This window comes from Lissotriton vulgaris, chromosome 6 (genome assembly GCF_964263255.1).
Source record: "Lissotriton vulgaris chromosome 6, aLisVul1.2, whole genome shotgun sequence".
NCBI lineage: Eukaryota > Metazoa > Chordata > Amphibia > Caudata > Salamandridae > Lissotriton > Lissotriton vulgaris.
Window position 1 is genome coordinate 1,260,565,633 of NC_141694.1, and position 27,532 is coordinate 1,260,593,164.

General features: G+C 46.7%; 1 protein-coding gene across 1 annotated transcript in view; it reads right to left on the reverse strand.

Annotated features, from left to right (window-relative positions):
- Positions 1–261: 261 nt before the first annotated feature.
- The window catches only part of LOC147708731 (calcium homeostasis modulator protein 6-like), a 101,283-nt gene continuing 74,012 nt past the window's right edge, over positions 262–27,532 (reverse strand). The window contains exon 2 of the mRNA XM_086927376.1: positions 262–2,574. Coding sequence (XP_086783502.1) covers positions 2,155–2,574 — 420 coding nt within the window. The 3' untranslated portion in view covers positions 262–2,154. The remainder of the gene's footprint in view (positions 2,575–27,532) is intronic.

The following is a 27,532-nucleotide window of genomic DNA, read 5'->3' on the forward strand; positions in this document are numbered from 1 at the left end:
GCGCGTTTTGGGTTACCTAAACTGAGGGGTTGGTGTGCAGACAGACTCTTGACAGCCCCTCACGATGAGTCAGCCATTAGATCAGCTACCTCTATGGTGCCAGTACCATCCCCCTGAATTCTTCAGTGGTGTGTGTAGTTTCTGGCAATCACTGAACATGACAACCCTGATTACTCGGGTATCGTGGAAACAATACAGTATCTTTTCAATAAGTCACTCCTGCTTGCTTTTTCTCAGAACACACGTAGCATGAAGACTGGAAAGGTTGCAATAAAATATTTATTGGTTAAGCGTCAGTCAAGTGTGAAACATATTGGCTGTGACAATCAAAAGACAGGAGCATACGAATGTGATCGCTAGTACCAATATTGTCAATAGCAGCTACATTTCTATCATATTGCTAATAACATGAAAAAAAACAGATTATATAAAAGAACCACATTTGCATACTCCTATGATGCGTAGCCTACCTCCATGTACCTAGCCTAGATATGTTGGTGAAGCATGTGTACGTAAATGCTAGGATTTGTCCTAATGGAGCCAAGAATTCCCTGGGGAAGTGCTAACCCTCACCTGATGGTTCTGAATGAAGGACTCCTTCTCTGCGTCAAGGATGGCACTCCACAAGGGATGTCAGATCTCTGCTTGTCAGGAGGATCAGCCTGCAGAGTCTCTGTCCAACCTGGAAGGAATTCTCCTCGGCCCTTTCTATGGGGGAGTGAGGGTCTTTTATTCTAAAGTGACCACTCTGTGTTTTTCGAGAATCAATATTGTTTTGAAAACATTCACCAATCCCTCGTTAATCATTTTCTAAACAAAATACTCATGTACAGCTGGCTGTTGGCCATGGATGGAAACGGATTCCTCAGGTATCGTGGAAACAATACAGTATCTTTTCACTCAGTCACTCATGCTTGCTTTTTCTCAGAACACACGTAGAATGACGACTGGAAAGGTTACAATAAAATATTTATCGGTTAAGCGTCAGTTTAGTGTGAAACATATTGGCCGCGACAATCAAAAGACAGAAGCATACCAATGTGATCGCTAGTACCAATATTGTAAATAGCAGATACATTTCTATTATATTGCTAATAACATGAATAAAAGCAGATTATATAAAACAATTGCATTTGCGTACTCCTACGATGCGTAGCCTTACTACACCTAGCCTAGATATGTTGGTGAAGCATGTGGATGTAAATGTTAGGATATGTCCTAATGGAGCCAAGAATTCTCCAGGAAGTGCTAGCCTTCACCTGATGGTTCTGAATGGAGGACCCCTTCTCTGTGTCGAGGCTGGCACCTTGCAAGGGATGTCAGATCTTTGCTTGTCCGGAGGATCGGCCTGCAGATTCTTGGTCCAACCTGGAAGGAATTCTCCTCTGCCCTTTCTATGGGGGAGTGAAGGTGTTTTATACTGAAGTGACCACTCAGCGTTTTTTGAGAATCAATATTGTTTTGAAAACATTCACTAATCCCTCATTAATCCTTTTCTGAACAAAATACTCATGCACAGCTGGCTGTTGGCCATGGATGGAAAAAATGGTGACCCTTGTACAGAATAAATCTGCTGTGCCAGCGGACATGTTCATGTACGTCAGGTACAGGGATTAAGTTAGGCTGCCAAGAGCCCATTGTTGAAAAGACAGAAGGAAGCTACTAGGTAAAAGGTCACCTATAAAGAACCATTATGTCGTGTGGATGGGACAAACTGTATGTGGCTTGAATGTACATGGTCGGACTATCCTAAAGGACATGACAACACAGTCCCCAAACAATCTAAATGATAGAACAATCTAAAACAAGCAATTTCTAAAATAAGTAATGTCTAAAAGGCACATACGAGGCCCATAATGAAGAATCGGTAGGGAGAAATGTCATGGTTTGAGTGTGACAAAAGGCTCCAAAATTCCTGACACAGGATCTGCACACAAAAGAAAGCCGATAGCAATCAGGTTGGGGAATCTTCCAGTCAAGTTGAAGAAAGTTCATGGCATAACTTGCCAGTGTAATGTTCACAAATGAGTCAGGTCCAAATGTTTCAACATACCTAAATAACTTACTGCAGTAAAAAGATAATATTGAGTCTTGAGGCAATGTGTTGATCAGTTAATTTCTTGTTCATGCTCCTAACCTTCAACTCGCCTTGTGTTAAATAGCAGCCTCACCCATTGCAAGATCATCCACAAATACTAGAACTGGGGGTAATGCATCGCCCTCTATGGACCTAATGCTAGCAGTCTTATCAGCGCTCTCAACATATTTGTGTATTGTACTGTAGAATTGCCCCTTGGTGTTATAAGCATAAAGAGATGATATCTGATTCCATTCCCGATTTCCTGGAGTCAGGAAAGGCTCCGGTTTGGTGCACTCAAAGAAACTTTGCACATTCCTCTCTGCGAGTTTGGCAGCATGTTCCTTGGCCTTGGCCTCAAACATCTCCTTCTCCTTCTCCATGTAGATTTTCCAGAACTTGAGTTGCAGAAAACTGACTGGGGAACGGCAATGGCTGATGCATGTGCATACCAGAGTAAATGACATGACGCTGGCGATCAGGATCCAGCCCAACACCTGTAGGATAGATCAATAGGTTATTGAACTTACATTATCATGCACTTCCAAGACAACATCATTTTTTTTATTGGGCACTGCCACATTGAGACATGAATATTTAGTTGTGTTTTGCCAACACACATTCACAATTCTGAGATTTAATCTTCAGGTAAATGTTAGACTACCCAGCAGATACATGCGAGTCCCAAAGCTTCGAGTTTGCTTCAAAATAGCACTACAAGCTAAAAGAGTGGAGCAGAAATGGAGCTACAATTCACCAGAACAGACATACCTCTCACCAGTACCACTATTGTTTGATCTCGCTGGTCTCCCATCTTTAGAATGGACTTGTGTTTTAAGGATTTCGGTTTGCAAACTTTGCTTCTCACAGCCGAGATGCTGTGCTCAGCCTCACTTGGATCTTAACAAAATCTTGTCACGTGCATCTTAACTTGCCTCCCAACACCTTGGTTGTATCCCTTCCCAGGCAGCCTTTCAGCAGCTGGTTTTACTCTGCAGTTCCACCCACAGCCCAGGAGTATATTGTGGTCATTGCACAATCTGCTGGTGACTCCCTGTCAAGCTGCCATGGCTCCTTCAAAATGAAGACATTAGACTGAAGTACAGCAGCGTTCAGAACCAAGACTGTCAAACAGAGTCAGCGGATGGAATGTGGGGCGGCTAATTCCAGCATGCAGCGTAGGACTCATGGAATACATCTCTACCTGCAGCTAGTCATCAGGCCCAAGGCTATAGAGAAAAGTAAGGTGGAGAATTTTCATTTCACATACACCCCATGGGTAACTCTCACACCTTTATGGCATAAACCACTTGAACCGGTTAAATGAACAAAGCCCCCTGAAAGGTTTCTTCATAGTTTGTTTCTCCACCTACAAATGCTTCATCCTGGGGCATCTCGCTCATATGGGCACCGTGGGTTCCACCCTCCTTATTTTCTGCCTCTCTTTTCTACTATACAAGCAGATAATAATGAGCAATGTGTTACTATTAGTATAGTAGAATGCTGACCGAGTCAAGAAGCAGTCTGAGGCAGGCATGGTCATTTGTGCCTGGCTAGGGCAGGTCCCTCAAAGTGCATGCACCGGCCATCAGACAGACTGCCAAGACCTGGAGAAGTCCCAGCCTTGGCCATCAGGTGATTTAGGATGTAGCCCTGCAGTGCATGGGGCTACTGAGCAACTACCAGCCCATATCCCTCCTACCCTTGCTTAGTAAGATCTTAGATAAACATATAAATTCCACCCTATCAGCCTTCCTAGAATCCCATGAGCTACTTCATCACTCCCAGATGTGTTTCCGCCCACAACGCGGTACGGAATCTGAATTAACGGCTGTGGTTGAGGAAGCCAGGAGGATAGTAGATCAGGGAGGAGTGGCGGCCATCATCCTCCTAGACCTCAGTGCGGCCTTTGACACGGTCAACTTCAATGCTCTCACTGAACAGCTAAGGAGAGCCGGGGTAGCAGGATGAGCCATTTCATGGATTCAATCTTTTCTTAATAGCAGGACTTTTCAAGTCTTCGCGGGTAATCCACCTCCAGTCCTCTTCCTCTGAACTACAGAGTGCCCCAGGGATCTTCTCTGAGTCCCATGTTATTTAGCGTATATATGAGACCACGGGCCGAGGTCATCCAGCCATACGGGATCAAAGTGGTCACCTACGCGGATGACACTCAGTTGGTGATATCTCTAAATCATCCGCGGACTGACCCTGAAGACCTGGGGCTCTGTTTGGGAAATATCGCCACTTGGATGCAACATTCCTGTCTCGAACTGAATGGTGAAAAAACGGAAATCATGTACTTGGGCAATACTGCCAAGTTAGCTCCCACACTATCCTGGCTGTTTTGTTTGGGCGTCCCCGAAGTCCAAGACTAGGAGCCTCGGTGTGTGGCTGGATGACTCTCTCAAACTGGCAGTGACGGTCGCTTGTCATGGCATCCTTAGAATGCTACGGAAGGTCCTTCCCCTATTGCCCACTGAAGCTAAGAAAATTGTGGTCCAGGGCCTGATTCTCTCACGGCTGGACTACTGTAACTCACTGTATTTGGTAGCGTCAAAGTCCTTAGCTCCAGGTGGCACAGAATTGCACTGCACGACTTCTGACAGGTTGGGGCAGCACGCAGTCAGCCAGACCCAGTTTGAAAGCCCTTCACTGGCTACCAATAAAGGAAAGAATCTCATTCAAAGCCTTATGCACTGCTCAAAAGACACTTAGGGACATCCGCATCAATCAGTCTGTGATCACTGCCTACCTTCCTAAGAAATCCCTTCGCTAGGCAAATTTAAATTTAGCCTGTATTCCTAAAATTAATAGGTTACGGAGTAGAGGCCACTTCTTTTCATATAAAATAGCTAGACTATGGAACTCCCTCCCTCTCAATCTCTGGCTTGAAACTTCCCACCTCTCCTTCCAGAAGGGTCTTAAAACTTGGCTATTCCAGAATATTAATTGCTAGCTTTCTCTTTTCAGCCTGAAATGCCGCTAGCGCTGGGATGCCTCAGGGTCTTAAATGCTAATTAATAATAATAATAATAAGTCAGCAGGTCACAACATCCTAACCCAACAAAGAGTTAGAAAAGGGTGGTGTGACAAAGCAAGAGGTTTAAAGCAGAAGCCTGCACAGTACATCAGAATGGACCTTGTGATAGCAGCCCCATGCTGATACACAGTGCAATCTACAGCTCTCAGCTTTCTGTTTTGAGTGTTAACTCCAGATGGAGCGCCAGCAGCTGAGGAGGAACATGTGCAGGCAGCTGAGGGCAAGTAAAATTGCGCTTAAGTAAAATGTGTGTGTGGGAATGTGTGTGCCTGGCTATTTCACTGGCGTTTGGATGAAGTATTATACCCAACTATTTTTAGATGTCACTGGCTGATGCTAGCATCACCAGCTACTTGGTGGAAGCCTTGCTTCTAGTTATACTTATTCTGCTTTAGCATCTTGCCAAGTACTAAAGTGTTTTATTTATGGTGTTCTATCATGCATTCTAAAATCTTGGGGGCATATTTACCAGAATAGTGGTGCAAGGCAGCGCAGCCAACTACCTTGCTGCACTACCCTGTGTCACAGGGAAAGGACAGGAATGCACCGTATTTATCCAATACGATGCATTCCTGTCTGTAGTGTCCGGCCCCAATAACTCAGGCAGACACAGTGTGGTAGGGTCATGGACCTTCTTTATTATTCATCCTCCTTCTTTGAATCCCAACAGCTTACTGCCCTTTCCTGCCCACTTGGTCCCCAGCTCCTCCCTTTCCGCCCGCCCTCGTCCCTCACTCGGGCCGGTCCTAGTGCCTGACCAGTTGGGTCACTGGGCACTTTGCATCAACATCATTACATCTCCCCCCTCTGTGAATAAAAGAAAACAAAATAATATACACCACGGCAAAACAGGAAATTGTCTTTCTTTAGAATTCTTCGATGAAGCGATACGGTAGGGCCTGTCGGGCTTATTCTCAGCGTCAGTTTCCATCAATGCCTGACTGTCAGTTAGCAATGTCTCAGGATCTCTCTGTTCCAGTTTCGTTTCGGTTTCACGTTGCGGGTGAGTCGTCTTCCGTCAGCCTCTGCAGTTCTTATAGTTCCGTTTTGTTGAAACGCTAGACTGCATCACACTATTACATCTCCCCCTTGTTGACAAAATAAACTTAGCGTCTAACATGTTTAATAGTTCCTCAGTCAGCCACACGGGTCTGCAGGCCGCCTATTTAGGCTACGAAGATGCATCTCCATTTCTTTTGTATGGCTTTCTGTTGCTTTGACGAGAACATCTTTTGTTACAGTAGTGTATCTTTGTAATTGCGAGACGTCTCGCGTGGTCTTCTTGTGCTCAGGTTGGTGGTGGTTTCCAATCAGCTTCTGGGTGATCCACTCATTTTCAGTTTCTGAGGTGACTGTGAAAAGCTCAACTTGTTGGCGGCAGTCAGTCTTCATATGGGGCTCTTGTTTGATTGACGCTCGATTTCCTTCTTGAGGGGATGTTGTTCGGGTTCTTTTCCGAGCACCCGCATATGACTTTACTTCCTTTTGTCTTGTCCGGTTGAGGGCACCACTGCCTTCCTGTTCAAAGTCATGTATACCAGATGGTGAGGCGCTATCTGAAAAGACCATCTTGGTTTGGTTCGGGGACTCATTCGCTGCCTCTGTTTGCCTCACCCACTCCCACTCATGTTTGGGACTGGTGACCTCTTTGACTGTCTGGGCTTGTGCATGTTTCTCTCTCATCTGATGATGATCTGTCTCTGTTAACACGTCTTGTCTTCCTTGCGGGGTGCCTGGATATTCCTTTCCCATCCGGTTGGTAGTGTCCACTATGTTTATTTTCTTTCTGTAGGCCCTGTGGGTCAGCCTCGCTGATCCTATCAGTGGTGAAGGTATATGGTTTATATCTTGATGTATCTGCGATTGACATGACAGGTTGTCTTGTGGAGTGAGTGAGTACTCAGGGACATTGATGTGAGATACGTTACTCTTGACGTGACTGATGTCATTTGATTCTGAGGTGTGTTCAGGTGGTTGACGCCATGGCCGTCGTCGGGACCATGACTCGGTCGACTCGAGGGCTCGAACAGACGTGTTTTCTGAATCAGAGGAGTCTTCTGTCGATGTCCTTTGATACCGTTCTCTTGAGTGTGTCTTGAATAGATGATTTTTTTAAATAGGTAGGCCGTGGCGAGCTGCTCCTAGAGTCGGAGTTCTCTTTGGCATATTTCTCCGGGTACCTTTCTCGAAATGACTTCGATGTCGTCTTACTGGATGGGTTGTTTGATGACCACATATCTATCTCTTGTGGTTGATCTCTTGGTATATCTATCTCTTGTGGTTGATCTCTTGGCATTTTATTTCTACCTCTCTCGTGTGATGATATTGGCCTCCTCTCGGTTTCTTCATTGTCTCGGATGTCGTGGATGTGTTTGTCTTCCTCTTCCCGGTGTCCGAGTGAGTCAGTCCGTCTTATCTGGTTTGCTTCTCCTTCCCGCTTGTTTTGTGCACTGACATCTGTGTTACGGGTGTGATCATGTACCGAATTCCAGTGCTGGCGTAACTGGTCCAGTCTTCTATAATTTGCCTTTCTTACACATTTGTTGGGCAGGCTGTCATCTGGTCCTTTGGTGCGATCTGTCTCACTTGATGCTTCATCTGCTTCATATTCACTTGCAATACATGTTGAGTTTGAGGTTGAATAAGTGACGCTGTTGTACTCCTGGATCATCCCGGTCTTTTGTGTTGTTGACTCAGAGTACTTCATGCTACTTTGTTTCTCCCGTTGTCTTATCTCTGATCTGTCTTCATCCTCCCCGTTTCTGGTTTTGTTTATTTCTTGTGCTTTATTCACGACCTTAGAGATGTCTCTTTCCTGGTATCTTGGTGTCTTGCACATAGGTGCCGTTCTTTTGATAGTTCTCTTGCTTTGACCCGCTCTCCAGCTTCGGCCTTCTTGATTATTTCCTTTAGCGACCAATGCCCTCGAAGAATCTTGTGCTTTGTACTAGACCTTGAACATCCTTCGATTACCCAAAGTCGAACTGCGTCCTCATTTGTAAACGTGTTGAAGTGGCAGCGTTGTACCAGACTCTGCAAACGGGTGATGAAGTTTGGCAATGATTCTCCTGGTTCCTGCTGTGCTGTGTTGAAAACGATGCGTTCATGATCCACGTCATCCTTTGCATTGAAATGGGCGCGTAGCGTCTCTTGTAGTCTTTCATAAGTCTCTGTGTCCTTTTCAGAAAATGTTCTAATTAAACGTCGGCCCTCATGGCCCACCAGCTGGAGCAGTAATGTCAGACATTTTCCATCTCTTCGCTCACCGGTGGCGTCAAGAAAGTCGTCCAGTGATTCCAGCCACCGGTTCCATTTGGGACCCAAACTCTGAATGTCAGTCTGTGTCACTGGGGGTGGCACTTCAATGTAGGGATTGGATCGTTGGGTTGCTTTTCCCACCGCCATGAGGGAGGAAGATCTTGATCTGCAACGGTCACGGGACTGTTTCCTTTTAGGTTGGTAAGATCCGCAGCTATCTCGGTATGATTCTGGACCATTTATTTTCTCACCTTCTTTATTTTAATTCTTCTCTTTGCGTAGCGTTAAAGGTTTACTTTGGCACTTGCCTTTGCTCGTGCTTGTTGTGTTTCAGACCTGCATTTGCTTGTGTTTGTCGCATTCGAGATTTGCACTGTCTGGTGCTTGTTATGTTTCCTTATCGCTTGCTCGTCGTTATTTACCGTTGTCTTGCTAGTGCTTGTTTGTTGCTTTCGTTGCGCTTGCCAGTGTTTGTTTATACTATTTGTTTTGCACTTGCCAGTGCTTATTTGTTGCTTTTGTTGCGCTTGCCAGTGTTTGTTTATACTGTTTGTTGCACTCGCCAGTGCTTGTTTGTTACTTCTGTTACATTTGCCAATGTTTGTTTGTTACTTCTGTTGCATTTGCCAATGCTTGTTTGTTACTCCTGTTGCATTTACCAATGCTTTTTTTACATCTGTTGTATTTGCCAATCCTTGCTTGTTACTTGCCAATGCTTGTTTGTTGCTTGTCAGTGCTTATTTTCTGTTTCAGGCTCTTTGCCTGACTTCAAAATGGCCGCCGATGATCCCTCGCAGGGGATTGGTCGATATTGCCTGACTTCAAGATGGCCGCCGGGAATCTCGTTTTCAGCGAGATTTCGGTCGTTTCTGCTCGTTTCTTCGGCGGGGGCAGTTAGGCGGCGATTTCACTCACCGGAGCCGTGGTCCACCGCTTGAGTCACGAATCAAGGTAGGGCAATTTCTTTAACTTCTGCCGCCGAGGTGGGCACTCGGTAGGCGCTTTAATTGACGCTATTCCGCCGCCGAGGTGGGCACTCGGTAGGAGCTTTAATTACCGCTATTCCACCGCCGAGGTGGGCACTCGATAGGCGCTTTTATTATCGCTCGTCCGCCGCCAAGGTGGGCACTCGGTAGGCATTTTTTCGCAGCGCGCTCGAGCCTCCAGACGTGGGGCGAGCTCCGGGCCAGTCGGTCGCCGGTTACTGCTGTGGCTTCCACACGCTTGGGGTTTCTTTCGCCTTCGTCGCCAGTTGTAGTGTTCAGCCCCAATAACTCAGGCGGACACAGTGTGGTAGGGTCATGGATCTTCTTTATTATTCATCCTCCTTCTTTGAATCCCAACAGCTTACTGCCCTTTCCTGCCCACTTGGTCCCCAGCTCCTCCCTTTCCGCCCGCCCTCGTCCCTCACTCGGGCCGGTCCTAGTGCCTGACCAGTTGGGTCACTGCGCACTTTGCATCAACATCATTACACTGTCCTTTAACCTGCGCTGGTGCCATTTCGTCAGCATTGCGCTAACACGGGCACCCTTGCACCATGGTGCAAATGTGTCTGCGTTACGGGCAGGATTGTTTTTGTGCAGGAAAGGGTGCATTTCAGCACAAAAAAAACATTGAGGCGTTTTCCTCTTTCTATTGGTGCTGCAGAATGCAGCACACATAGAAAGTGGAAAAGTCGAGGAAGAAAAAATATATTTCTCCTGGTTACACCTCACCTGGGTAGGATTACAAGTCCTTGCAAATCTGGGAATGCTTCAAACAGCATGGGAGTTGTGTGGGAATACCCACTGTAACTCCCATGCAACACCTCTCTTGAGCAAAGTAAGGCAACGCAGCGATTTGCGCTATGTTGCATTACTCCATATTTGTAAAGCCATTCAAAGGTTTGTGTCTTTCATGTACCACTTTGGGCGGTGCACGCATGACGCAAACTCCTCATAAATATGCCCCTTGGATTTTATAGCCCTTCTCTTGAATATAGTGAACCATTACTACACCTTGGGGGTACAACCTAAAGCTTCAATCTAGGAACTGGTGTTCTGTAAAACATATTTAGCATTGACTTTCAGTACACCAAAATAATGCCACTGCACCTCTATTAACCAAACAAGCACAGCTGCGGCAGTCTGTGTTTCAAGGCAGAATAAGTCAGAGCCACAGAGCCCCCAGTGTCAATTTCAGAAGGTATGGCCCAACAAAGCCCGCAGTACCACAAAATCGGGCTGCACAGCCAATGGCCAGCAAAACAATATGGGCTTTTGGCAAAGGCCAGCAGAATCAAGGAATGTGTGTGTATCCTGGCAATGTAAGATGTGTTGGTTTACATGAGTGCCGGAGTAAAGGGAAGTAGCATAATAACAATAGATGATGGGGCATCCATTAATTCAAAGAGAAATATGAAAAAAAACACAAGAGACGTCCAAATTAGACAGACCCTCCAGGATATCGCGATTTCGCGATTTGCTGCGAAATCGGCACTTTAGTGAAAATGCCGCGATTTTTACAAAAGTGCCCGCGAAATCGGCACTTTTCGTAGAAATCGCAGCATTTTTACAAAAGCCGCTATATCCTGGGGGGGTCTGACTTACTTTGTTTATTGGGGCGGGCGGGCGGGAAGGACACAGAAGCACAAAAGAATGACATTCTGAGCTTAATGGGGCATTAGCAGCTCACTCAGCTCACAATCGATAGAAGCGCACAGACCGACCTGGGACTGCTGGTGGCCAGAGGCCAGGGGCAGCTATCTTCCGGAGGGGGCGGGGCAGAGAGCAAGAGGTGTCTGCTGGAGGGGGGCAGCGTGCTTTCCAGTGTGTGTGTGCCCTGTGTACAGACTGCGCTCCTGTGATGTGGGGTGCGTATGGACACCGCTGCAGGGCGGGCCGGGGGCTGCAGGTGGCCAGAGGCTGGGGGGCATCGATCTTCCAGAGGGCGGGGGGGGGGGAAGGGTGGGGGGGGGGAGTAGAGACAAGGTGAGGGTGTCTGCTGAAGAGAAGCGTCGTGCCTTGCAGTGTGTGTGTGTCTGCCCTGTGTACAGACTGCGCTGCCTGTGAAATGGGGTGAGCGTGAACACCGCTGCAGGGCGGGCCGGGGGGGCTCGAAGTGGACACCCGACCCCCCCACCTTGAAGACAAGCCTCAGTGTAATCCCGACATTCCTCTCGGTAATGAGCTCTGGAGCGGGAGGGGGGGGGGGGGAAGTCTCGGGTGGGAAATGAAACAAACACGAGGATTGTGATGGGATTGGATTCCCAGCAGGAAGCGGGGGCTCGCACCTCCACCGCCCACCATACGGCAGGGAACCCACAGCACTGAACTCCTCTTGCTTCACAGATAAAATTGGCAGTAAACCTAGGTCTGACATGCAAAGGCAGGTAATGAGCTTCAAAAGGAAATACGCTCATTATGGATAAACGATAATTAGAGTCAAATGTTCAAGTGTCCTAAACGATAAAGCCATGCTACAATTTCTACCGCCCCCTAGAAGATATCCTCAAGACAGTCTTGATACTATCAACAAATCACGTTGCAATGTCAGCAACTACAGAGTAGCACATCGGAATAAGTGCTACTTTCAAATTGCACATTATCTAGCATCAAAAAGTGTGTCACTTTCACTTAAAAGCCTGAGTAATCACCGATGTGAGTAGCCTCCAGCCAATGGAAGACAGCCTATAGCAGCCTGTGCCTACTTTTGCCCTATCCAGTAGCAGTGGAGCGCAAAGGTAAAGAGGGGGAGCAAGAATGAAAACTGAGGGTATGGGGCAGGTGAGACGAGAAAGAAGGGGTGAAAGAGAGGGGGAGTGAGCAAAGAAGTCACAGGTGGGAAAGAAGTAAAGGGTAGTAGGGGGTGAGAGAAACTGGGCGAATGAATGTGAAAGGTGGAGAAAAGTAGAGAGGAGTGAGCAGGAGAGAAAGAGGGAGGGTGAATGAGCGAGAAATAGGGCGAGAGAGGTAGGGGAAGAAAGACAGTGTCTGGAAGAACGAAAGTTTGAGAGTTAGAGAGAAGAGAGGGCTAGGAAGGGAGAGAGGGCGACAAGAGAGAACTAGAGAGGCAGGGTGCTAGAGAGATAAGAAGATGGAAAGAGAGAGGGACGGGGGAGAAGAGACTGGGCTGATGAGAGAGATATCGATAAGGAGAGAAAGATGTGTGTGTGTGTGTGAGAGAGAGGATGAGTGAATGAGGCACAGAAAGGAGGGGGCATGAGAAACAGAAAGCTGAATGGGACAGTGGAAAGAGTGAATTAGGAAGGAAGATAGAGGAGCTAAAAGCGGCAAAACACAACTAAGGGGGAGAATTGGGAGGCAGAAAGAGTGTAAGGAAGGGCGGGTGACGGATGGGGTCACTGGAGGCCGCTTTATGAAGGTCCAGGGCCAAATGAAATGCCGCAAAATTGCCGCTAAATTTCCATATTTGTGCCGCTAAATTTCCATTTTTGTGCCGCGAAATTTGCGAATCCATGCCGCTATATCCTGGGGGGTCTGATTAGAAAATGAACATATAAAGCAACAGTAAGAAGAAAATCAGTGGACAAATAATGACTAGAAAATTGTTTTAAAAAGTGACTGCACCCTTTAAATGTGTATTGAGCAGGACAGGTCTTTTCAAAGCCCTCCCATAATAAAATCCGTTTCACGGTTTTCTGATGTTCCTGTATCCCCTTTGTAACTCCGCCATGTTTGCGCCCTTCGATTAATAGTGACATTTAACTCTAGTCATCAAACTTGCACATCAAATTACAAGAAGGAACTTCCTTGAATTTTGTGAGAGACATAAAATTGTTAAATAATGTGTGTATTCTTACTCCAAGAATCCAAGGACAATATTACAGAAGTTTGTACTGTGTCAAAAAAAGCATGGCAAAACAATTTTCCTAATTGTTGTTGCTTTGCACCTGGGAATATGGTTAACAAAATTACAGATTTTTTTTAAAACAGGGATGTAAATTGAGAGAGCAAAAGTTAAAAAAAGATAAATAAATACCCAAAGAGGGGTCTCCACCCCAGGTCGATTGCAATCTGCCAGTGGCATGTAGACTGGAAACATCCTTTACCCCGCATGCTTTACTCTACATGCCATTACCCAGCGGTTTTTACTCCACAAAAACGTTTACAAGGCAGGGCTATACACCGCAAAATTAAATAAGTGGGGGGACGCCGTCCACCCGCTTAGTACCCTGACTCGAGCCCTGATTTCGGGCCTCTTAGCAGCCTTTGCCCGTCCTCAAACCAGCAGCTCTGATTTTCTTAATTGAGCTTAGCTGGGGCGGGGCATCCAGAAGCATGTGACGTCATTGCTGAAAACCTGACTCAAGCAGGAGTAGTATTAGAATCGCGCACCTCCGTTCTGCAGCCGGGCACTGCGATTCCACGCTGCACATTTGTGTGGCAAGAGGGGCGAAGCAGCAGCCTTGACACTGGAGCTTTTTTATAAGGCCAAGGTTTTCTGGTTGGAAACTGTGCAAGTGGAGTGACGTAGGAGTGCACTCAGTGAATTCTGCTATAAATTGCCAACTTGAGTGGTAGGCTGTTGGAAAAAATCAATAGGTACTTTAGTTTTTTATTTAAATGCGGCACTGTGATTGAATTTCATCGATGTTGCCAGACCCAGTTGAACACACTGACTGTTCTCTTTTGTTTCCGCTTTTTTCCCCATGCAGGAAGTGTAAATGGATATGGGCTTATTTCTGGCATGTGTTAATTTTTGCTCTATAAGGGAGAGGGTGGAGTGAGTTTCCAAATAAAAGTACTTCTGTTTTTAACTCACCGGAAGCTGATGAGATAGGAACGTTTTTATTTATTGAAATGCCAACATGAAACTTCTTCTTCTCCGTGCATGTTTAAGAGTGAACAATCTGTTCAACCCGCAGAGCTTTAAATATAATAATAATTGACAGTTGTGTAAAGGGCTGTGGTGGGCCCTAGGCCCTCATGCTGGCAAGCACTCACACACTGACGCAGGACACACTGGAGGTATGGTGCAACTGGCCCAGAGCACGTGCGCTCGGCCTCTTTTATTGATGCTGTGTCACATGACCAGTGACATCAGTGGTGGGTGGGTGTTCAGTGTGAATACAGGCTTCAGCACTAGACTGCTGACTTATGCTGGGCATTACATCCCTCCTCAAATTGGTTAAAATTAACCCAAACAGAAAAAGTCCAAAAACCTGTGGGGGAAAGAAAACACAGAAATTTAACATTGGACTTGTGCTTTCAAACGAGTCTCTTTCGCTGCTTGCAAGCCGCAGGCAGTATAGTTCTTGCGTTTTGGATTAACAGTTCTTGGTGGCACGGTTCGCAGTTGTTCGGCGGGTTCATTCTTTGTCTGTACTGTCTGTCCGCTGTTTTCAGCCCTGCATTTTGCTTTGCTCTCTTGGTGACGAACAGTTAAAGAGAGATGGATGACGTGGTTGTTGTCTGTCTTCCGGCTTTTTTTCTCCATGCTGGTTGCGTGATGTTTTCGGGCAGGCTTCAGTGTGTTTCTTGGCAGGTGAATAGAGTAGGTGCGAACATCCCTCTCACTAGGATGCCCCTCTCGCCGGTTTTCTTCTGCCACAAGATGTCCGGGAGGACCTCTTAGCCAGGTTTCCACTGGACTGGTGTTTTCGGTCGTGTTGCTCTACCATAGCCTTCGGGCCATGAGCAGGGCGCTCCACGAGCCTCACCGTCGTGTCCTACTTCCACCTGAAGGTTGAGTTGTCGACTCTCTTCATTGCTCGCGAGGCTTGCATCCTCTTGGGTCCTGCAGACGTGCTTCAGTAGGTCTGTCTCTCGTGCGGGACTTGCTGCCACCAGAGTCCCTCGAGGCTTCTGATACTGGTTTGCCACGGGCTGGTGTGAGGTAGGTCAGGTCCTCCACTTCCGGAGTCCTGAGTAGTCTCGCCATCCAATCTTCCGCTCAAACCTCAGAGGTAGATGTCGCCAACAGTCTATCTTGCTCTCTTCTGCGTTCGCCATGTGGATGGATCGTAGGTGGTTGTCTTTGGTCTGCGCTGCCGGTGTTCTTGCCAGGCTTGTCTTTCATTGCACTCAGGTGTTCCAGTGCCTGTCCCTTTCCTTCTTTCCGCAGGGGTGTCTTCTTTCTTCTTTTCTTAGTGGCGGCGGCCACTCTGTTCTTTCTTCCCTCTTCTTAACCTGACAGTCGTGCCACTCTGATTACTTCTTCCTCCTTTTCTTCGTAGTGGCGATGACCACTCTGTTCCTTCTCCTTTCTTCTTTTCTTCCTTTCTTGGGTGGCGGCATGCCACTCCGATCTTTCTTCTTCTCTTCTCCTCGCGACGTACCCGGGTCCCCTTTTCTTCATCTTCTCTGGCCAGGCTTCCCCATGCAGCGCGCGCACTCTGCACGTGTCTTCCTGGTCTTGTCCTAGGACACTGTCTTCTTGTCACTCTCTTCCAGGGTTGGCGTCACGACCTTCACATCTTCTTTCTGACGATTTCGTTAATTTGTGTGGTTGGAGTTCGTGGGTCCAGGTCCTCGGACCGTGCCTTGTCTGAACTTCTTGGACCTCGTGCTGGTCCCTTCTGCCGAGGTCTGGCAGGTAAGATTCGTGGTGCTGAGCTTCTTGGACCTCGTGCTGGTCCCTTCTGCCGATGTCCGGCAGGTAGGCTTCTTGGTGCAACCATCTGGCTGGTCGACTTCATGCTTTGTGACCAGGCTGAGTGGTCAGGTTGCTTCTGTGTTGAATCTTCAGTTCTGCGGGTTGTCTGCGCAACCATTTCCTTTTCATCTCAGTTCAATTGCTTTGGTGCGCAACTGGGTGCGCTCTTCGGGTGATCTCTTGTAACTTGCTGCTTTGGGCTAGTGCTGGCCGCACTGCTGCGCATTTGCGTCATGCGCTTTCGCACTTCCTGGTGCTGGGTTCTAGAACCATCGTTGGTTCGTGTGGGGTGTTCTTACTTTTGCCATTCTGCTGCAGTGATGGCCTGTGGCCGCTAGGCATCGCTGTCTTCTCTTCTGGCGTGGTGTAGATGCTTCTTGAGTGTTTGCTTCTGGAGGGTTGCGTCACCACTCCATGGATCTTCTCCTGGTCGTGCTTCTTCTGTTTGGTGCTAGTTACGATTCTTGTGGGCGCACTTGTCGCGCGTGTTCTCTTGAATATCTTGTGAGGAGTCGCTGCACTCCTGGTGCGCTTCTAGGGCTTCATGCGCGTTTCTTAGGTTCTGTCGCGTGCTGGTGGTTCTGGCGCGCTCCTGCGCCGTCGCCTTTTATCTTCTCAGGCTGTGTGGTGGCGTTCCGGTGTAGCAGTGTTCTTGCTTGCGCTTGGTCAGTTTCTCCTGGTGGTGGTATCCTTCTGTGACGTGCTGAGGTAGTGTTGCCTTTCTTTTCTCTCACTCTCTATGCATCGCTTGTGTGCGCCACATAGTCTTGGCTGTGTTTGCTTGTCTTGTCGTAGGCTTGTTTCTTTTTGTGGAATTTAGCCTGGCTGCTAGTGTCCTATGCGGGGAGTCTGCTGTCCTGTGGCACACTTGGGGCTGCTAAGGCAAAGCTGCAGTGATCACTCGCCTTACTGCAGGCTTCTCTGTAAGCTGTCTTTTCCCCTTTCCCTGCAGTGTTGCTGACAGGCCACTAGATGGCAGTGCTGCTTTCTGCATACACGGAGTTGTGTTCATACTCGGGGCCCTTCAGTCTTTCATGCTGGCTCCTCTTGCTCCCTGGCTGCACGGGGACACAAGCCTCACCTGACACGCTGCGCTGCGGGGGAAGTCGCTTCTTTCACCCGTTCGAGACAGAGCGAGACATGCGGCCACCGCTGGACAGCTTCTCTTCTCCGGTGAGTTGTATTCATTTATTTACTTTCTCCCTGGTTTAGGTTGGCAGGAGGGGGCTTGCGCAGCTCTTAACGGCTGTGGTCCGGGTGCTACTCTTCTCGCTCCTTGCCCCTCCGCTGCAGCCACACGTCTCTCGGGGGTGAGGAGGTATTATTCTCCTAGTGCGGGTAGGCTCCTCTTTGACTCCTAAGTGCCCTTCAGATCCTCATACACTGCGGGCGCTCCGCAGTTAATCACTGCTCCTTCCCTGTTGGGCATGACGCGCTTCGCCGTAGGGCAATCGCGGGTGGGCTCCGCTTAACTGTTCGGCGCCTGGCAGCTCCCCTCACGCTGCGGGCGCTCTTTGCTGAGGTTTCTCACCCCGCCGCCGCACTTTCACACGCGGCGGGGGACTCTGCAGGCAGGCCGCGGGTGGGCTCCGCGAGCCTTGCTCTATCATCGGGGCATTTGCGACCGACGCCGCGCCGCAGCAGGCAGGCCACGGGTGGGCTCCGCGAGCCTTGCTTAATTAACGGGGCAGTTGTGGCGTTGCTGCAGGCATGCCGCGGGTGGGATCCGCTGGTCTAGCCTTAATTACGGGGACAGTAGCCAGCGCCGCTCGCGCTTTTGGGGCACAGGCAGTGTTTTTAGTCTATGGCGGGTGGGCTCCGCTTTTGGTGCTTCACAGTCTGGGGCTCACCTTCGGCCGACAGGCCTGTTCTTACGCGGGTGGGCACCGCGATGGTTTCTCGTCGTCTTAGGGCACCGCCACGGCAGGGCGGGTCACGGCAGGCTGGAGAGGTGCGGGGTGGGCTCTCGGTCACCTCCTCCTTCTCCTCCAGGCCCGGGGCTCGACAGACGCCCCACGGGCCTCTCGGCAGCCGGATCTGTTCGTCGCAGGGGGTGCTCTCAGGCGAGCAGCATTCTCTTCCCCTTTTTCTCGATGTTTCTTTTAGCTGGCACGCTTGGGCAAAGCTACACTCTCGTCGCCAATGTAAAGGGCTGTGGTGGGCCCTAGGCCCTCATGCTGGCAAGCACTCACACACTGACGCAGGACACACTGGAGGTATGGTGCAACTGGCCCAGAGCACGTGCGCTCGGCCTCTTTTATTGATGCTGTGTCACATGACCAGTGACATCAGTGGTGGGTGGGTGTTCAGTGTGAATACAGGCTTCAGCACTAGACTGCTGACTTATGCTGGGCATTACAAGTTGTATTGAAGTTGCCGTGATGGTCTGACTTGTCTTTCTTGACTCACCTTTTTTCCACGCTGGAAGTGTAAGCTGGATCAAGAAAGAAAGCCAGCCGTTGGAGGCAACTTCAATACAACTGTGAATCATATTACAAATTATATTACAAGCTCTTAAACATGCACAGCATAGAAGAATGAAGTTTCATGTGGGCATTTCAATAAATAAAAACGTTTCTATCTCATCAGTTTCAATTGAGTGCAAAACAGAACTACTTTAATTCAATTCAATTCAAAAGTCTTTATTCGGTTAAAAATATATCCATAAAAGCACAAGCAAAAGCACATAGCAGCATGAGCCATAAAAGCACAAGCAAAAGCACATAGCAGCATGAGAATACACAAGTTTGTATTAGTCATAAGAACAATATAAAAACAAATTCAATTAAAGCATTACATAAATATGCATCATATTATTAACCCCTTCGATGCTGATGACGAGATCAGCTCGTCATCAGCCACGGGGGCGTGTGCGGATGACGAGCTGAGCTCGTCATCTAACGCGGCTTTTGCAAAAAAAGCCGCGTAGCGCAAAAATCACCGCAGCAGCGGTGCGGTTAACGGATACAGAAGTTTTCCGGGTAACGCCCACTTGGTGTATGCTATTCATGATCATTATAAAATATTAAAAGCCAGTCTACAGAGAGTGTCCACTTAGTTTGTGTTAATCGTAGTAACAGTATAAATATTAATTTGATAAGAACACCTTTCATAAAGTACGCATCGTATTACGAGCATGTACTGCGACTTTCACAAAGGAGCCTACACGGAGGTCTAATTCATCATCTTCCAGTCTAAGAATTTTCATGTAAGCAGCTTCAAGATGAACAGGCAAGATTTTCTTTTTAAACGGTATCAAAAGCCATTTTGCATATTTTATATGGAATTTATAGAAGAATAAATAATGGAGTACCGTTTGCCAGCTCCGGCCATCACAGGGGCATTGCAGATGGTCTAATTTAGCATTAGTACCCAAGGGGGAAACAGAGTAAGAATTTTACTGTGCCTACCCTTGAGCGAAAAAAGAGTCCCCTCTCCCTGCGGCCTATTGGTTTTAGGAGATAACTAGATGGCATATGTGAAACATCCTCAATAGACATGTAGGTTACAGCAGTTGTTTTCTTGACCTCTCTTTCGTGTCTTTCTTTACTATAATATGCGTATAAGGCCATCCAAAGGTCTTTTTAGGTACCGCCTAACCCAGCGCATGCGCTGTTCTGGCGAGACTTTTAGTGAGGGCTCAAAAAATGCTACCATGGCCAGCCTAGAGCTACAGTGCATGCGCGCGGGCGCGCGCTCAGGAGCAGAGGCGCCATATGGCAAACCTCGTCATGCTCATTAAGCGCCCGCGATCACTTTCACTTTCGCGCGCAATTACTTTCGCTGCGCCCCTTTGATGTTCTCGTTCAAAGGTTCCCTGCATGCACATGACCCAGGCAAGCACTTTAACAGCTATTAGGAGGCCAAATTAAAGAGAAAAACTTCCAGCGTCAAATGCCACAGGGTTGGTGCATTTGTTAACCTCACTGAAATCAATGGCTTTGTTATCTCCGAGAGCCCGGAGATTGTGTTTTTATTTGCATTCTAAGGTTATTTTTTCCAATGAGTTTTTCATGTGAAATTTCATTGTGTATAACCAAAACACATTACCAAGGAATGATTAGACTTTCCTTACCGTGTTTCGTTTATTTTATTGTGCCACAGTTTCTCTCTCTCGTCCAAGAGGCGTGATTTGTGCGAGTGTGTTATCAAGGGATGTGCAAGGGCCAGAGTGCCTTTCTGAGCCAATATTTCCTATATCAACACCATCACTGGCTCCACCTCGCTAATACTTGTGCATTAAAATCAAACTTCTGGCATTGCAGACACATTTACGAGGCAAAGGTAGGATCTGGCTTCAAGTCCGAAGGCAGAAGCTGAGAAGTAAGTGGGGACGTCACGTCTCTGTACATGGTCCAAACACATGAAATTCACTTCCTCGTGGCATTAAGACCTCTTCTCCACTAGTAATCATCAGGCAAAAACTGAGCTGTTAGATGCTTGGTTGGGAAAACTATAAAAACCAGCGCCAAGAGGCCCAAGAGGAGGTAGGTGCTTCATAAATTCTGTAAATTAATGACTCAGTCAAGGTTAATAATAAAGCCCACTCACAGACAGGTGCAGCATCAGCCAAACTAATGTCCATATTTGACCCTACACAGCATAGATAGCAGCAGAAAGGACGTAGGGTGGGCCTACTAGGGCAAATTTCCCTAAAAAAAGGAACAACTACAGCAGGTCTACGTTGTGGGAGTAGGTTCTCTTGCACACTGACAGCAAATAGAGCAGGTACCACGTGCACAATTTACAGTGCAAGTTTCTTGAACAGGCACTGCCTGTACAATTTACAGTGCAAGTTTATTTCACTGAGAAAACATGAACAGCAAACAAAGCTGTACTGAAGGCTTATTTCACACATAACAGATGTAGCACAGGTGGAAGTCGTGCACCCCCCGCTCACCACATTCACCCCCTCCTCGCCCCCTAATCACCTAACATCTACTCAGAGCGATCCCCCTCTTTGCACGAGAAATTGATTTAGATACAATGCTCACACCTTTCTTGGCCTCTCTACTGAGACTCCGTATAAGGTTGACAATTCCCTGCAAGTGTGGGAATGGTTTCATAGAAGGAGCAGCTCTTTACGGAAGAGGAGCTGCACCATTGGAAGAGTCACTTTCGCTGCGCCCCTTTGATGTTCTCGTTCAAAGGTTCCCTGCGTGTACATGACCCAGGCAAGCACTTTAAGGGCTATTAGGCGGCCAAATTAAAGACAAAAACTTCCAGCGTCAAATGCCACGGGGTCGGTGCATTTGTTAACTTTACTGGAATCCATGCCTTTGTTATCTCCGGGAGCCCGGAGAGAGCATCATTAAGGTCTCGTCTTCGCCGTTAAAAGCGCAGGCTGCCTTATAGTTTTAAGGGCCTCAATTTATATATTTTTTGTTTCTAGTAAACGTGTTCACTTTGCTCGGGTTCCGCAGCATCTCCACAATGACGCCTAACACTTCAAATCATGCACTCTCCGTGGATGCGCCTGCATGATCCTTAACATAAGGTAAAACATTCCGTGATCAAGGAAATGCTGTTTTTAATTTGTGTCAGCGAAATATTTCTATGCAACTGCTGCTCTATTTACTTCACATCACAAGATGTTTTGCATGTGTGAATTTTGGGACATGACCTCTGAGGCAGAGTGTTCCACATCATGGCTTAGTTGCAACTTTTTATAAAGGTTCCTAAAAAAAAAAGGAGCCAAACTCGGATTGTTCATAACCCATAGCCATTCCCAAGCAGACCGCTGTGCACTGTCCTGTGCTGAAAAGGTAACTCAGTTACCAGCACACCAAAGTTCACATCACTGGAAGCACCATCGCAACTGACGTTAATTGGAGCCTCGGCTCGGTTTCCTTCATAAAATGTGCCTACCTCGAGACTCAATTGGCCATCGTTTGTGTCTACATATTCGCCTACCAACATATGTCAGTGCACGCTTTTCCACCAGGCACACAGACCACCAGCCGTCAGTGCACGCTTTGCCACCAGGCACACACACCACCAGCCGTCAGTGCACGCTTTCACCAGGCATACACACCACCGGCCGTCAGTGCACACTTTCACCAGGCACAGTCACCATCAGTCGTCAGGGCACGCTTTCATCGGGCACAGACCCCACCAGCAGTTGGTGCACGCTTTCACCGGGCACAAACCCCACCAGCCGTCAGTGCACGCTTTCACTGGGCACAAACACCACCAGCCGTCAGTGCACACTTTCACCGGGCACAAACACCACTAGCCGTCAGTGCACGCTTTCACCAGGCACACACACCACCAGCCATCAGTGCACGCATCCACCAGGCACACGCACCACCAGCCTTCAGTGCACGCTTCCAGACACACACACCACCAGCCTTCAGTGCATGCTTCCAGACACACACACCACCAACCGTCAGTGCACACTTTGCCACCAGGCACACACACCTCCTGCTGTCAGTGCACGTTTTCAACAGGCACACACACACACCACCAACTGTCAGTGCACGCTTTCACCAGGCCTACAAACCATCAGCCGTCAGTGCACACTTTCAACAGGCAATAACACCATCAGTCGTCAGTGCACGCTTTCACCAGGCACAAACGCCACCAGCCGTCAGTGCGCGCTTTCACCGGGCACAAACACCACTAGCCGTCAGTGCACGCTTCCACCAGGCACACACCACCAGACGTCGGTTCACACTTTCATCAGGCACAGACACCACCAGCCGTCAGTGCATGCTTCCACCAGGCACACACACCACCAGCCGGCAGTGCACACTTCCACCAGGCACACACACCACCAGCCATCAGTGCACAATTTCTACAGGCACACACACCACCAGCTATCAGTGCACACATCAATTGTTAACACATTCACAATTAACTATTGAAGCAATCGCAGTATGGCACACTTTACTTTTAAACATATTCATCTAAAGCGCAGCATGCCACCATTGCTACAAAAATAAATACACATTTTTTTGGCCTACAATTTATAGACTTTTGTTGCAATTGGTGTTTCAATATTTAGCAAAGCCAATAGCTCAAACTTGATTAATGCAAGACCTATTGCATTGCCAATGCTTGTTTGTTCATACTATCTATTTCAATTGAGTTTGAAAAGAGCTGTTCATGGCACAGCGCAGAATAATGAAGTTTCATGTGGGTATTTCAATAAATAAAAACGTTTCTATCTCATCAGTTTAAACTGAGTGCATAACAGCACTACTTTAATTGCAAGCTCACTCCTCTCTCTCTATACTATAAAGTATGGTGACAACAGAAATCCATGTCATTCTTATCAGTGTTTCGAGGGCACTCAGTGTATTTTGTTTAAACCACAGTTCTGGCTCAATAGACTTTTGGTTTAAAGTCAGTGAAGCTGTATGTGGAGGGGTCTCTAGGAGTAATGCACAAGTTGCACAGCCTTTAGTATCACATAATGATTTTCAGCGATCAGAAGTAGCTCTCCCTACAGAAAAGGTTAGCGACCCCACCTAGTATATGGCCAGCCCTTTATTGAAAGAAAATCACACAAACTGATTTTGTACTCCTTTTGCCACTTACTTGATTAAAAAAAGGGACACATTGATATTGCATCACCTAGCCCCATTTACTTTACAAGCACTGGCAAAGCCAAATAGGTTTCATGTTTTTTTAAGGTGTGCAGATCGGGAATGTGCATGCTGCACAAACGTCAAACCGAGTACAGCACAGAAAAAAACATCTAAACGTGGATGCTACAGAAAATAATGCAACCCTTTCTGTTTCGTTCACTTTTTGGATGCTTTTGTTAGAACTCACTTACAAGTGTCACTTGTTGGCTGATTTATGATTCAATATAGTCCCTCATGTTTTCCAATGGAGGTGGAAGGACAAACACAAACAGAATTTGGAAAAACTGTCGGACTAAAACCCACGTGGATTAAGCCAAGATTTTATTTTTATTGTATCTATTTTAAAAATGTGCAGTTACCAAACGTAAAGAGTAACCTGGTGCTAAATCTACAACAATTACTCGCTTTGCAACACAGCAATTAGGGAGAAACCTGTCCAAATATTTGGTTTTTTCAACTGTTTCCAGATACTCTGAGGATCAGTGTAAGCATGTAGAAATAGAAGAAGGGAAATCCAGGCTTCAGCCATGAGTACCAAGTGTGAATGCTGCGAACGCGAGGGATGGCCAAAATGTTAGTCTCTATGGAACTAAGAGACTTTTCAGACATATGGTGACAGAAGATCTTGCACAAGTAGGCTTGTGAAGTCCCGTAAAGCACCATCTGGCAGATGCATAGTGTCTTGAAAAGACATCTTTTGCAGATTGGGAGTCAATGTAAAGAGTACAAATAGGTTGTGATGCGGGTTTTTTGTTTCAAATTGAGGATTAAGTAGGAAGCAGTTTTCTCTAGACGTTGTAGTCGGCAAAATACACGGCTAAACTAAAATACAGAAAATTGCTGTAGTCCAATTGCAAAATAATAAATGATTGGGCAACTGTCTTTCAATGATAATTGGGAACAATGGAATGTTTTTTTCTGATGATGTGAAGCATGAAAAACAAGTAATGGAAAGCATATCTTTTTGAGCAATGGCCTGTGCATGAAAAATATTCCCAAGATTGCAGACCACAGAAAAATGATCCGAAGAAGGACCGGGTGGGTGGAGGGGAGAGGATCTACATCAAGTGCCCAACAATCCCTTAACCAAGCAGAGTGGTAACCGAAAACCCAATTTTCCGTCTTAAGGGTTTAATCTGAAAGAGTTCATCCAACTGGCTACTGCACACATGTAGTCTTTAAAGTTTGATTTCAAAGAGTTTCTCCTGATTTCTAAGTGTACTATGAGATTTGATTCATGGGCGTAGCAATAGAAGTTCATCCCAAAGGAGCGTATAGGGTTGGCCAAGGGAGTGAGGTAAATGTTGAGCACTGTATCCCTCACTCCAATGAAAGCGGGATGGTTTAATAGGATTGAGTGTGATACCATGACAAATGCTGCAGAAAGATCCAAGGGCACAATTATGGATTGTCATCCTTTATCTAAAATTGTACTGATACCGTTAGTGTCTGAGACGAACACCTTTTCGGTACTGATGGAAAGATGAAAGCCACATTGATGAATATCTAATGAACTGGAGGATTTTATGAATTTAAAATGTTGAAATTTTACAATACTTACTATAACTTTCCAGGAAAAGGGAGTAGTGAAATAGGCCTGTGGTTGGCCATTTATTATAGATTCAGCCCTATGCTTTTTCACATTTTTGTACCGGCAGGGACAATAAAACGCTGGTGATCCCAGTATAAAACCAGCCAGGTGGCAACCCTAATCTGAACAGAAAGTGACACCACTGCTTTCCAGGTAAAAGAAGAATCAGACAAGCTCTTCATTTTCCATCATCCATTTGCACCAGAGCTGTCATCACTGCAGTTGACATCACCCATCTGCATAGGAAGTGACACGCTGGATTACCAACAAAACATCATTAAAAGAAGAACATAAGAAGACTTAATTTCCCATCAACCATTTGGAATTCCCTCCCGGTTGAAATTCACCTGCTGGAGGATTTGATGCTTTTTCGAAAAGCCATTAAAACATTCTTGTTTGAGCCATTCTTTTTAGCTGTTTTTCTCTGTTCTGTTCTCTGTTATGCTATGTCCTACCTTGCCACTGCGCCAGGACGCTCCTTCGCTGGAACAGCTGTGCGCATAACAAATACCGATAACATAACATAACATAACATAACATCACCCAACTACACACGCAGTGACATCATGGTTTCCTGCCAAAACCATCTTTAAATGAAGCTAACTAGAGGACTTCATTACCCATCACCCATCTGACGCAAAATAATCTTTAAAAGAAGAAACTTGGCAAGTAGACTTCATTTCACATCATCCTTTAGCACAAGACAAGACAACATTTCAGCACATGCAGAGTTACCCAATAAACCCATCTTTATAAGAAGCCAGGCATAAGGACTTCCTTACCCATCATCCCTTTTCACTGAAGTTATATCATTGTTTTCCTGACAAAATCATCTGTGGAGGAGGAAGTCAAGCAAGAGGACTTTATTTGCTTTCATCACTCTGCCCAGGAAGTGAAATTTCTGGTTTCCTGCTAAAACCATCTTTAAAATGCGAAGCCAGGAAATAGGACTTAAGTTCCCATAATCCATCTCTACAGGAACTGACATCACTGCATTACCCATCATCCATCTGCGCAGGAAAGGACATCAGTGGTTTCCGGCCAACCCTATCTTTTAAATGAAGAAGCCAGGCAGGGGAAGAAATGTGTTACTTACCTGTTACTGCAGTTATCCAGTATTGATATCTTTCATAGATTCACATGCCTGAATCATTCCCTGTCGTCGGAATGGGAGTCCCCAGTATATAAATAAAGTAATGTCCCATAGACATATAGATAAATAGGCCTAAAGGCCTCACATTAGTAACCTATCCTTGTCCTTTTGTAGAAAGGACCAAACTCTAGAAAAGAGCCAATCAGCTGTCACCTCCCACTAGAACCCTCCTGGAAGGAGCCTCAGTCCCTCAAATTTTCGTACGCACAAAGCTAAGTAGGCGTATTACTGAGAGAAGTAGGTGAGCCCTTCAAGGGGAAGCGGGAGGGTTGCATGTGACTCTATGAAAGACACCAATACTGGATAACTGCAGTTACAGGTAAGTAACGCATTTCTTATCCAGTATTAGGGGTGTCTTTCATAGATTCACATGCCTGAATCAGAGTAGCAAGCAATGAACAAAGCACATTTTGGATGTTATAGGATATAAAGTCATTAGATAACAACATATCAAACAACTAATAGAAAAATGCATTCGCAAGCGCAAGCAAGAAATACCACCAAATTATACAATAGAGAAATGTGCATACATGAGAAGGATGGAGGGTTGAAAAGAAGGCTCACCTCTACTGAAATAGATGACGAAGTACTGCTTGTCTCACCGCAGCATTCTTCATGTGTTTTGTATCCAGGCAGTAATGCCTAGTGAAGGTATGTGGTGACTTCCATGTTGCCGCTCTACAAATGTCTATAACTGGCACTCCTGCAAAAAGCGCCATGGATGTAGATATTGCCCTGGTAGAGTGGGCTCTCCCTTTAAATTGTAGGGGGTTGCCCTGCTTGTTCATGACAAAATGAAATAGCTGCCGAAATACAGTGGGAAATACTTTATTTGGTGAGTGGAAAGCCCTTCCTGGGCCTACTGTAAGCCACAAATAGCTGGTTTGACTTTCTGAAGGCTTTTGTCTTTTCAATATAAAATTTCAGGCAGCGTTTAAGATCAAGAGAGTGTAACGACCTTTCCGCTGCAGAACTGGGATTCGGGAAGAAAGAGCGCAAGACCACAGGCTTGTTGAGATGGAAGTCCGACGGGACTTTTGGAATAAATTTCGGATTTGTCCGTAAAATTACTCTGTTCTGCTTGAATTGCAGAAAGGGTTCCTGTATCGAGAAGGCTTGGAGCTCACTCACCCGCCTTGCAGAGGTGAGTGCAAGCAGGAGGGCTGTCTTCCAAGAGAGGTATTTCAGGTCAGCCCTGTGTACCGGCTCAAAGGGATGCTTC